The sequence below is a fragment of the Hydra vulgaris genome, chromosome 06 (assembly GCF_038396675.1).
Source record: "Hydra vulgaris chromosome 06, alternate assembly HydraT2T_AEP".
Lineage (NCBI taxonomy): Eukaryota > Metazoa > Cnidaria > Hydrozoa > Anthoathecata > Hydridae > Hydra > Hydra vulgaris.
Genome location: NC_088925.1, coordinates 56,246,034 through 56,259,474, shown reverse-complemented (window position 1 = coordinate 56,259,474; position 13,441 = coordinate 56,246,034). Strand labels below are relative to the sequence as shown.

Genomic DNA, 13,441 nt, shown 5'->3' with positions numbered 1-13,441 from the left:
TATATACAATCGCGCGGGACATTTAAAAACAGTTATAAACTTTACATTAAAAAACAGTTATAAAATTTATTTTTAAAAACAGTTATAAACACTTTTTGCACATAGTAATTATCATTACCCAGCGAGTATTTCGGCCTAAAGGATATCTTTTGAACGTTAATAAGGCGTCTTTATAGGTCCAAATGCCGGCTGGGTAATATTAATGCAAAATAAAAATACAAAATCATAATATTATCAATAACAAAACTATATAACAGATAATATGGAGAAAAGTAAACAGTGAAAAGTTTATGATTTTGAAAAGAAGTAGAAGTCCTAGCGGAGTTTTGTTATGTGTCAGAGCTTTTTTTTTTTACTTGTCACATGGTGGCGTTTAATAACAATGCCACAAGCAATATTATTCACTTCAGCAATATTATTCACTTCAGCATTTTGGATAACAAAGACGATATTAGATAATAAAGAGGGCAATTGATTGAAACTAAATGAATATTTGTTCTTTTATGTGTTACTTTTTATTGTATGAGTTTTATATTTTTATTTCTATTTTATGAGTTTTACATTTTTTTTAATGAGTTTTAAAATTTTTATTTTAATTAAAAATTTTATTTTTTTGAATAACTAAATGTGGTGACTGCATAGAAAATAGTTGATCGAATATTTTAATTAAGAATGAACTTTTGTACATGGGTTATGAAGACATATCTATTTGTCATTTTGGAGAGCATTTTTCTAGTTTTAGCAGGGAAAGAGTTCAAACAGTTAATTGATTGATACTTGATTCACCTAATGCCATACTTATTTGTTAATTTTAAAGGCGTAGAGAGACTACAATAAGATACAGACTTTAGTTTACAAAAATGAATATCATTTGTAAATTTAAAATATCTATTGAACCAGCTGGGCATGTTATTGTAAACAATGTCCCATACAAGTACGCAGTTTGATAAGTAGATGAGTTCATCAAGCTTTATAATTTAAATAAAAATTATAAAGATTAAATTAATTAGTGTGTAAGAACTAAAACGGTTAGTTTAAAAGTGAATTATTCTTAACTATTTATTTTGGAGATTTAAAAGAGTTTTCTTTTAAAATGCATTAACTTTGTTCTCAAATCTGACAACCATAGCGTAGATGAGAATTAAAAATAGCATGCTTAATATTCACAAGGGTTTCATAATTCACAAAACGCCTTATTTTACTAAGCATTCTATTTAATCAACTTTTGATATTGACTTAATTCGTTGGATGAACAGAAAATTTTCATCCAATAATATGCCTAAATATTTTATTTTATCGACATCTTTTAGTTTTTAAATACCTAACTAAAAATTAGTTTTTAAGTAATATTTTCGCCTTGAAGCTTTAATAGAGCATTTTTTGGTATTTAAAGATATTTTATTTAATCGCAACCAGTGATACCAGGTCAGAATCTAGGTATCTATTTAGCTTTTTTAATGATTCATCTACTATCAGGAGGCTGGTGTAATCAGAAAAATGATTTTTGAATACTTAATACATGTGTTTAAATCATTTATATAGATAAGAAACACTTTGTAAACGATAGTTTAGGTATGACTTCAACCAGTTCAGAGCAATTTAATTTACACGATAATGAAATAGTTTTGATAATAGAATTTTATGATTGAGAGTATCAAATGCTTTTTGCAAAACAACAAACTCTCCACCAGCAAATTGTTTTTAGTCCAGAGCCTTGCGTATGGTTTAGCTATAGCTATGAGTGCTTGGTTAATAGAATTGACCTTTCGGAATCCAAATTGCAGACTATATAGGCTATTTGATAAATTTAAAAAACTGAGTTACCTGTTATACATAAGCTTTTAAGTAAATTTGTCTATATCAGAAAGTAAGTATATAGACCGATAGTTACAAGAAACTTGTTTATAGACATTGGGCAGGATTGAAATTCTTTTTTTCAAAAAGAATGACCTTGATAAACTAAACTAGGAATTCAAAAAAAAAAAATCGTTAAGAAGGGGCAATAATAAATGCCATGCAACCTATAAAGACCTATTTAGTTTCAGGTAAAGATATTGCATGTGGAATACTAAATTTTTTGTTACAGCTATTGAAACTTGTGTCACGGTTTTAAATGCCTATAACTAAAAATTTAGAATTCTACTAACAATATGATTTTTCAGAATTAAATAGATATTTAAAATAGTATGTTAGGTATTTTTGCCCCCTTCTAAATCTTTTTATTTTTTTATGAATTTCCAATTTTATTTACAATCATCATTTCTTTTGAATAACAAGACTTTTCATTACTGCCCCGCTTTTCAAAACTGAAACAGCTTCAGTAACTTTAAATAAGTCATGGAATGTCCCTAAACGATAAGATTGATTTGTTACGATACTCATAAAGAAGTTCAATTCTTGAGATGCTAAAGAAAATAAATTAAAAAAAGGATAACTTTCAATGATAATAAGATGTAAATATTTTTAATAAAAAAAGGTAAAAAGAAAAAACGAAAAAAAATTCTAAAAACTAAAACATCTCTGAAAAATGAAAGTATTAGCAACTTTGCTATGTGGAGCTCATCTTTAGCTTATCTTATTTAATATGGGAAGCACAATCATAAAAGTTATAATATTAATATAAAAGATTTCAAAGTTGTTAGTGTTAAATAAACACCAAGTCACAAAAACTCACTACTGTAAATCAATATGACAAAATCACTAAAAATTAGGGCTCAACTTATTCTTTTCATTGTCATAAAAAGAAAAAGTAAAAATAACATATTTTGCACAAGTCTTGACTTTTAATTTAAGCTTCCAAGGGATTATGTCCCAATCAAAAAAAAAAATAAAGTTTTGATAGTATTGAGGTTAGACAAGCAAAACTCCTTGAAAATTGTTATTCAGTTATAATTCAAATATTAATATGTACACTTTTTTAATGAAAATATGCATCTAGCTTTTTCAATGTAATCTTTTAGATACATAATTTCAGTTGAAAAAACTAGATGCGTACTTTAGGTATGAAGTGTACACATTATTTTGAATGAAAACAAAAATCAATTTTAAGGAATTCTGCTTATCTCACTTCAATCCTATTATAACCTTATTTTTTTATTTTTGATTAAGGGTGTAAATCCTTGGAAAATTTAATAAAAAAGCAAAATTTTTGCAAAATATGTTAAATTTTTTAAAATACCAGTAGATTCCGCGTAAAAACTACACAAAATTTCAAAATGGATGACATAAGTTTTTTTTTATTTGTGATTTGAAAATGCCTATTGTAGGGCTTTTTTTCTCTGAAAGTTATTAAGCTTTTCAATATTTATTGAGAATTAGCAGAAATAATTTTATTGATTTTTTTAAACAATTCTCTTTAAAAACTCAACGAAATATAATTATATTTTGTGTCGTTTTTAAAGGGAATTGTTTGAAAAAATCTAATTTACAATGGGAATTATTTGAATGAAAAAGCGTCTGCGAGTTTTAATTTTTTTTTGTTATTGTAAATTTGGTGCAGAAAGTTCAAAAGCATTTTATTACATTTATGCGGGTTTTTTTTATTAATAGCTCTCAATTGTTTTAATTGTTATTATGTGTTAAGCGGTTTTTGCAATGTCAATTTTTGTGGGTTGCTATTTTATATAAACTGATGTAAAACTTTTGTAAAGTGGAGTGGAATTCAGGTTAATAAATAAGTTAGTAGGAAGAAAAGAAGTTTTATTTGAGCAAGAAAAATACAGTTATTGTATCAAAAATCAGTACTATTTGATATACAAGAAGGTTTGCTGATTTAGTCCAACAGAAAATATCATTTTGAATAGCAATGTCCTTTAAAAACTACATGGCATTTCCCTTAAATACTACATTGCATTAGTTAAAGTATTCTTCCGTGAACAAACTTAGAATGGCCAGGAATAGAAATAATATTTATAATGATCTGCTATAACCATAAAATAGTAAAACTATTAATCCTGTTCGCTCTCTGTTTATTTTGTCTAAGTAAACATTACCCTACTATGTAAATTTTTTGTTTTTAGTGTATAAATTAAATTATTGTTATGGGAAAACCCCAGTTAATTTTAAAATTGTTGCTTGTCGAAAAAGAAATAGATTAAAGATAAAGACAGAAACTCGAGCTAAAGCAACAGTTTACAAAAAAGATATAAGAGAGAAAGAGAATAAAATATTAGAGTCAGTAGATTGGTGTACAGAGATAGATTGATGTACAGTACAGCAGACATTAAATAGATGCTAAGTATTGTACATTTTCATTTTAATTAACTGAACATAATAATATAATAATGAAAAGGCAGGGGGTGAGTTGAGCATTAATTAATGAATAGAGTATTAAACTGTATTAGAGAGATAGCTGCAAGTCATCTAGGAAAACATCTTTTATTTCATACCGTTTTTTAGATTAGCCTCATTATAAAATGATGTATTATCAATTTTATTTTTAACAACTGTACGGCTAGATTTTTATTTTATTTAGGTTTTTCTTGAACAAGTTTTTAGGTTTTGTACATTTATATAGTTGGATTTAGTTTAGATTATGTGTTATAGTTAGATTTACATTTATATAGTTGGATTTAGTTTAGATTATGTGTTATAGTTAGATTTAGTTTATGTGACATAAATCAATTCTTAATTTTGAAACTTTTTTAATACTAGATGCCTTCGCTAATGAGTTTATTGGTTCTAATATAATGAAGAACTTTGAAAAAATAAGGAATAGTGTATAGGTCTTTAATATTGCCACTGGGTTGGTTTATGGAGAAATTAGGTGAAAATACGGTTTGCAAAAACAGAGCGAGAGTTTAACTATAAAACCTTTTGTTTCATTATCAGGTGAGTCAATGTTTACTGTGATTTTGAAAGTTATACTTTTAAAAAGTAAACTATGATATTTTCATTTTTAGAAGAGGTTTCATTGTACCCATTAATTTTTTCTGGCAAAAAAATAATAGGTCAGATAGCACCACAGAAAGCTGTCAATGACACCAAAAATTTGATCATCTTAACTACGGAGAATGGTTCGCAAGACATAATAGAGAACTTAATAAACATATCACTAAGGAATGTATATAGCTCCCAGTTGTGCTTCTATCAGATGGTCATTTGTCTCAGTTTGACTTGAAAGTTCTTATTTTTTGCCTGAAAAGCAATTCAAATTAATTTCTGTCTATATCTTACACTGCTGGAGTCACACAGCAACGTGACGATACACCAAATCAACAGCTTTATCAACACTACAATAACACAAAGAATGAATTCTTTTCCTTATTTCAGACAATAAATTAAGAAAGATTTATGAATATCATAGGAGCAATGAGAAATAACTGGGCATCAGTTGAAAATATTGTAGCATCTGCTAAAAGAGTTGAAAATATTGTAGCATCTGAAATATTGTAGCATCTGCTAAAAGGTATAAAAAAGGATGGTCTAAATATTGATGATATCCAACAGAATAAGTTTCAACATCAGTTTTATTCATTTCATTATGAATAAAACTGATGCTTTCAAATCTACTTATGTTTTTCTACTATCTGCTAATTCTATGAAAACAAGAAGTGTGACCTCAAAAGAAGGACCTCTAGCAACTACTTCAAGATCACATTCAGACTAGCACAAACAAAATAATGTTATGGTTCAGCCAAATATTGGAAGTCAATTTTTGAAATGTCCCAATCATTGAGAAGTTGAGCGAGAAAAGTCTAAAAATAGCAGAAGTTCCGTGTTTACTTTTAGTTAACCAAATTAAAAGCCATAGAGGCTAATCAAAAAAAAAAAAAAAAAAGGCTAACTAACATACATAGATCTATTGAGACTCAAGATGTGCTTTCAAAAGAATTTTTCCTTGAAACAGTAAAAAGTTCATGAGGCAGAGGAGAAAAAGAATTATAACTTCCAATAAAACTGCAAAACTACAAAGCTCTTATGTAAAACAATATATTACATTACTTAAAATGTTCCTTCATGAGCTAACTTAGAAAGGCCAGTAATCGAAAGAATGTTTATACAGATCTTGTATAGCCATAAAATACTATTATGATTAAACCTATTAGTTCACTCAATTTTTTTATATAAATGTTGTCTTGCAAAATCTTTAAAATAGTGTCACCAATGTAATTTCATTCTTAAGTCTGTATATACGAAAATGGCATGTTGCACTGATAACACGAAACCAACATTGATTCTTCCTTCATCTGGATGTTCTATGGCTCATTAAAAAAGAAATATCTTGATTCTGAGTCAGGTATTTCAAATTCTAATGAATCAGATTTATATATAAAAAATATTTGTTTATTTATATTTTTTTTATCTTGCTATTGTATTAAAATCATATATTTTTTTCCTATTTCCTTTATTTCCCTTTTATATTATTCAAATTGTACATTATTATGTATTATGTCTTTCTATTTTAAGCATAATAGCCCCTTAAAATGTACATCTACGGCATTGCATTAAAAAATGCCAAATAACCGTTTTTAATGTTGATAAGTTGTTTGTATTGCATTGGTGAATTTAAACAGGTTAAATAAATTTTATAAAAAAAAATGATTGCAAACTTAATCTTATATTTTCAAACGTTAGGAGTCATAATGCATACATTTAACCTTTTTAAAAACAAAAAATTTGACTTCTTTGAGATTTTTTTAATAATAAAGAGTTAAATTTTTATTAAAAAATAAGCTAGCATGTCTAGATATACTAATACAATCATTGTTTAAAAATTTCAATCACGTTAGTGAAACCCATTGTTGAAAAAGTACATGTGTAGTATTTTAGCGGCATGCGTTTTAAAGAGAAATCTATTGGTACAATAAACACTTTTTCTATGTGACAAATATAAATCATAATATCATAAGGAACAACTCTTACCACTAATAGTTGCTGTAGTTTTAAGTTTAAATAGTCAGTTGTTTGCTTTTCATTTTTGGGCTCTAAATGAAATTTCAAGTGAATATATATCAAAGCATGCCTATATATATATATATATATATATATATATATATATATATATATATATATATATATATATATATATATATATATATATATATATGTAATTATATTAAGTTAAACGTTACAGTGTTTCTTGACGTAAAGTGGTTTGTAATTACAGTTCGTATATATTTGATGATCGTTGTTAATATGTTTGTACGGTTTTGTATGTAATTGTGTTTATATTCTTTATGTGAAATTGCAAACATGTTTTTTTGGGTTCTAATAGTAATATTTGAGGTATATGATTTGTTATAAACTATGATTATAATTTTGCAAAAGACAAGTTCTCATTGAGTAAAGAAAAGAAAACATCTTGACTCAATTTTTCATTTCTGCGAAAAAACTACAAGGTAACCATGCCATGAATTCAAGTATGAAATTATTCAATATGTTTGATGGAACTTCAGATGCTGCGGTGTGGATGCAAAAAACCAAAGTAATAGCTGAAATGCAGAACAAAAAGCTGGAGCTACTTATTCCATTTCTTCTTAGAAAAACTGCGTATTCGGTTTATGCAGTAGCGAGGGATCTGCGCAACGTTGCTTTGGAACAAAAATGGAATCAGCGCGTTATGTGTAATTCGTTTAAAAGTAATTGGCATGGTAAGAACAGCTATGGTAAACGCGGAATGCTCAAAGACAATTTTGAATCATAATTTTCTGTCCGAAAATCAGAACAAAAGTTTAAACTCTCCAAAGATCTCCAAAGATAACTTTCAAAGATAAAACCCATCAATGTATTGATTCCGCGACTGTGAATGTCGAGATTGATGATATCAAAATACGCGACGAAGTTATTTTGGTGGATTTCCGACCTTTTAGAGTTGATATAATGCTTGGTATAAGTTCAATTATATTATTGGGAGGAGTTTTCATTTCCTCATTATTAGGAACAGCAAAGCTTAGTTCCAGCTATTGCGGACATACAGTTTAAACAAAGAGGAAGTAAATAAAATTGAAATTAAACAGAAAGATCATGAAGCTATTTTTGATAGTATTGAATAGAGAGTCAAATGGAAATGGAAATACGGAGATGGATCCAACCAACTATTTAACAAAGTTTCCCAGTACCCGGTATCAAAACATGTTGAAACGGAATACGAAAACGAACTTCAGGATTGGAGCAAGCACTTGGTTACTTGAGTATGACAAAAACGTTATGGGGCCGCCTGAAGGACAAATTCCTTTAAAAGCTGTGATTAAAAGAAACAAAGATAATAAAGTCCGGTCTGTTTTGTGTAGGAGAGAAGCTAACAACTTCATCGAGGCGTATACAAGAGTTGCGGATGTGTGTAAGTTGAGAAAATGGAGAAGAATGGGTAACAAACCAGCAATAATGGATCTACGCAACGCTTATCTCTTACTAAAAACTGAGGAACACCTTTGGTCGTTCCAAAAAGTGGTATTTCACAACAAGAGATATTGTTTAACACAACGTGGTTTTGGTTTGAATGTTGCACTGATGATTACAAAATTTGTTTTGTACGCCATCATTGATCAAGACGAGTTGGTTAAGAAACGAATATCCGCCTACGTGGATGAAATATTTATCAATGAGGACGTGGTGAGTCTCGATTATGTCAAAAGGCATTATGAAAAATATGGTTTTGAGAGCAAAGAGGCTTATAAGATTGACGATAATGGGGTCCGTGTGTTGGGATTATGTGTACGCAAAGCTGGTAATAAACTGACGTGGTCATGAGGGAATCAAAGTGAAGAAATCCCAAAAAAGTTAACCAGAAGAATAGCTTTTTAAGTTTGCTGACAGTTGGTGGGTCATTTATCCCTGTGTGGTTGGTTACGAGTTGTTTGTAGCCTGTTGAAATGAATAGTTGTCAGTATGACGAAGGGCTGGGACGATGAAATTTGTAACGAAAATGTAAAATGTGTACTTGAGAAGTTTATGATAGGTTGAAAGTTGCCGTGGATGGAAATAAGGGAAAAGTGTGGGCTGATGCAAGTTCTTTAGTTATAGGCACAATAGTTCAAATCGGTAATACCATTGTGGAATATGCAACATGGCTGCGAAAAAAAAAGTTGGACGTTCATATAAACACGGCAGAATTAGACGCAGTGCTACGAGGAATAAATATGGCTTTGACGTAAGAACTGGAAAAAATGGCAATTTTTACAGACTCTACAACAGTATTCCACTGGATTTTTGACGCACATACTAGAAAATCAAGGTTGAAATCAAGAAGAATAAGCAGTATGTAACAACTAATTGAAGAATACCATTTGAAAGTTGACGTAAATCTGGTCCCATCGGAAGATAATTTTGCTGATGCATTATTAAGAGTTTGCAGCAGATGGTTAAATAAGTTGACTGGGACTGAGCATCTTAAAAATCGTATTGGAGTAGCAGTTGCAGAGCATGAATCCATTTTGAGTATACACAAGAAATCTAGACATTTTGGTGTGAGTAAAACATTGAACTTTGTTTGTGAAGTGGATTCAAATGCAACTACAAACGCTCAAATTGTATTAAAAAATTGTGAGCCGTGTCAGTCAATAGATCCAGCTTCTGTACAGTGGACAAAAGGTAGTTTAAATGTTAAAGAAAATTGGGAAAGATCGAACATAAATATTATGCATTATGGAACTGAAAAATTTCTGAACCTAATTGATTGAGGAACTTCGAGATATGTTTTGTCGCAACAACATTCAAGTTTATAAGTGTTGCCATAGTTCGAACTATCCATCATATCTTTTGTGAAGAAGGAGCGCTTTCCGAAATATTAACAGATAATGAGGCAACGTTTCAAACTGAAGAAAGGAGGAGTTTCCTTGACAGTTGGGGAGTGCGTATCACGCTTTGGGCTGCTTATTACCTTGAGGGGAATGGAACTGTGGAAAGAAGCCATCATACAATAAAAAGAATAGCAGAGCGATCTAAAATATCAATACCGGAAGCTGTATATTGGTACAACGTTGCTGTCGACAAAAATGACGTACGACCGATCGAGGTCGAGGATAGTCCATAGGAAATAGACATGCCTTTGAAAAGATGTGCTCGAGAGCAATGCATGCCAAAAAAATTTATTGATTACTGTTTATATGACGTTTATATTTTATAACTGTTGTTAATATGTTTGTACGGTTTTGTATATAATTGCTAATGTTTTTATATGGTTAATGTGAAACTGTAAATATGTTTATGTGGGTTGAAATGGTGATATTTGAGGGATATGATTTAGTATAATTATGATTATAATTTTGTCAGAGACATATTCTTATTAAGTAAAGAAAAGAAAGCAAATAATATATATACAAGATGTCAGTCATTTACCTCCCTTCCCCACTATATTTATCATTTCCATGTTTAACTTGTTTTGTTTAAAATATGTTTAAACATTTTAATTGTATGTAGTTTGTAAATGGAGGAAAGTTCTTTTAAAAATCTGAAACTATTCTTTCCGCGATAATATTAATACCGAGTATAAAAGCAACAATGGATGTCATCAATATAGAGTTTAATAATGTCTGGACTGATTGGCCGGGGAACTCACCAGACCTTAATTGCATTGAGAATGTATGGGAAAGTCTTCAAAACAATGTTTTTTAAAAATTACAGACCCCAAAACCACCAACAACTCATCACAAGAGTTTAAGAAGAATGGGTTTCTATCATCCAGATAAAATTTTATTAACTTATCTATAGTTTTCACATCAGAATTTTAAAATGTCTAAGTAAAAATGGTGGAATGACTCACTAATGATTAGTAACATTGTTCTAAATATTTTGTAAACAAATGAATAAAAAGTATTAACTAACAACTGAGTTACTGTCATTTATAAAAGGACACAAGGGGTTCAAAAATTAGTTGTACACCCTGTATATATTTATATATATATATATATATATATATATATATATATATATATATATATATATATATATATATATATATATATATATATATTTATATATATAAATTGTAACAATAATAAATGAAAGCTGCATAGTCTCTAGAAAACTAAAAATATTATTTTTATTTCTATGAACATTTATATAATTTCTTATGGAAGAAATTAAAGTTTTCAAAAAACTTTTATTATTTTTGTATTTTATTTAGAAAATCATTGGAAAAAAAAGTCCTACTATCTTAAAATATTATTTGTAATAGTTAAATTTATAATAATAATAAGATTTAAGCCCATAACATCGCGGGGCTCAAGACTGCAGCCTTCAGTTAGTCTTTAGGTAAATCCGGCCCTGAAAATTACATTAGATGTTGAACGATAACATCTTTTATTAGATTATGAAGAATTATTGTTTCTTGACTATTGATATATAATTTATCTAGGGTCTTCTTCTTGAGTTTAGTTTTATGTCAATTATTGTCAGCTTCTATAATTTTATTTGTTAACAATTAACAATATCATGATTTTGTTCAATTTTGAATTGCTCGATGAAGTCACCTTGTAGTCTTGTAGCGTTACGGCAATTTTGTCAACTTCATAATTTTAATATCTTTTCCTAAGGAATTTTTTTTTAAAAGATACGAGTTTGGTTACTCTATGTTGAACTCTTTCTGTTTTAATAATATCAGATAGAGAGACCAAACCTATATTTATTGTGTACACAAGACGTGGACAAAAATATTGTGTATAACCTTTTAACCATCTAAATAATTGAAAAATCGACAAATTAAACCCAGGATTCAATTAGCTTTTAGAGTTACTGCATTACCATTTATGAATACCATTATATATCTGATTGAACTATGACACCAAGCTCATGTTCGAAATCAGTATATTAAAATATTGTTATAAATATAGATAAATAACGTTTTAACATTAGTATAAACAAAAGAAATGCGCAAAAAAACATTCAATTTTTTCTTGTTGTTACATTGACAATTTGAAATTTTATAAAACGTTTGAAGATTGCTTAAGTAGTTTAATTCATCTGAAGGAAATTTTAATTTTAATTTTGAAAAAAATGTTTTATGATTTGTTCAGTGTGATTTACGCATTGATGAAATAAAAGGGAAACAAGAAGTCTGTTAATCAGATCTGTATTTGTTGCTCTGAATATTTTTTGGCTAAATTACTTGCGATTAGTTTAAAGTCTTTATTTCTAGCCAATTGAGCTTATTATTTATTATTCGGACATAAGTGTTATGAGTAATATAAGTTTTTGAATTACGTCATATCCATGAATCAATAATATGTACACAGATTGAGCCATAAAATGCCATGGATAAACAAACACATTTAGTCTAACAGTGTCAAAAAATAATCTTTAAATCTTAAACAGCCTATTTCATATCTTAAAGATAGTGCCACCAAGTTAAAGTAAAGTCTAAATAACATATATACAACATAAAGGGTTTATAGGTATAGAGTTATAGAGTTATGGGTTAAAGGTATAGAGTTTTGATCAATGCACAGAATTTTAGCTGTTTGTTCATATGTTGCAAAAACGTGCTATAAAAATTTACCTGTTGTATGTTTCAGAACCAGCACTTATTGGAAAATCAACCACAAGCCCCATTTTGTTCATAAAATCAGTCTGAATTTGTTGCTGCTACTCGGTGTAGTTAAGATGGTATGTAGTTAAGACAAATTATTCGAACTCTTTTATTTGAAATTATCATGATTTTATCAGCGTATTATATCCAAACAAGAGTTTTAGATGTTATATTTTTTTTTTGCCTTCGGTTTTTTAATATTTAAAGAAACTTTTCTTTTTTATTTATAATTTTCAAAACCATTTTACTACCCCTAATAGTGACTCTAAAGAACACCATTTTGGAGTCTTTAGATCAATTACGCTTACATCATCGGCGTTAACATGAATTTAGTTATTTCTTTTGAAAAAGTGCCTTTATTTACTATAGATCCTAGTTCTAATCCGTTCTGACGTATATAAACTATATATAACAGTCAAAATACATTATTTCTTTCAATTTTTACAAAAAATACTAGAATTCTGACCAAGAAAGAGCTTGTAATTAATAAAAACTGCCAATTAACAATCAGAACAAGCCATATTTTTAAATTATGATGCTTATTTTACCTAAAAAACGTATTTATTTAAAATCTTATTCAAATTTGGACTAGCAATTGGGATTTAAAGAAGATTTAAAAAAAATAAATAAATAAAAAGAATCTTCGGTCTGAGTTTATTAACTTTAAACATTTATATCTTATGATACCATAAAATTTATCATTTTAATTTTTTTTTATCTTTTCATACTTCACAGACCTGATCTTTTAACGGAAATATGTCATAGTTAACAAAATATCATACAGACGCTATTAGATTTTAAAATTGCCTTACCTACACCGAGTGGCAATCAGATTAAAAAATGTATAAGAACGGGGACTTAATAGAAAATCAATTGAAGCATCATTTAGCTCAAATAACACAGGACTACAAAAAAAAATTTTTTTTATGTTGCATGAGATATTTAATCTGATTTTTGTGTGTTTTTAAATGCTGA

The 13,441-nt window shown here is 28.5% G+C and overlaps 1 protein-coding gene across 1 annotated transcript in view; it reads right to left on the bottom strand.

Moving 5' to 3' along the window:
- LOC136081995 (uncharacterized) overlaps positions 1 to 13,441 on the bottom strand; it is a 73,921-nt gene that overhangs the window by 43,326 nt on the left and 17,154 nt on the right. The window contains exon 2 of the mRNA XM_065800523.1: positions 6,865 to 6,926. Coding sequence (XP_065656595.1) covers positions 6,865 to 6,926 — 62 coding nt within the window. The remainder of the gene's footprint in view (positions 1 to 6,864; positions 6,927 to 13,441) is intronic.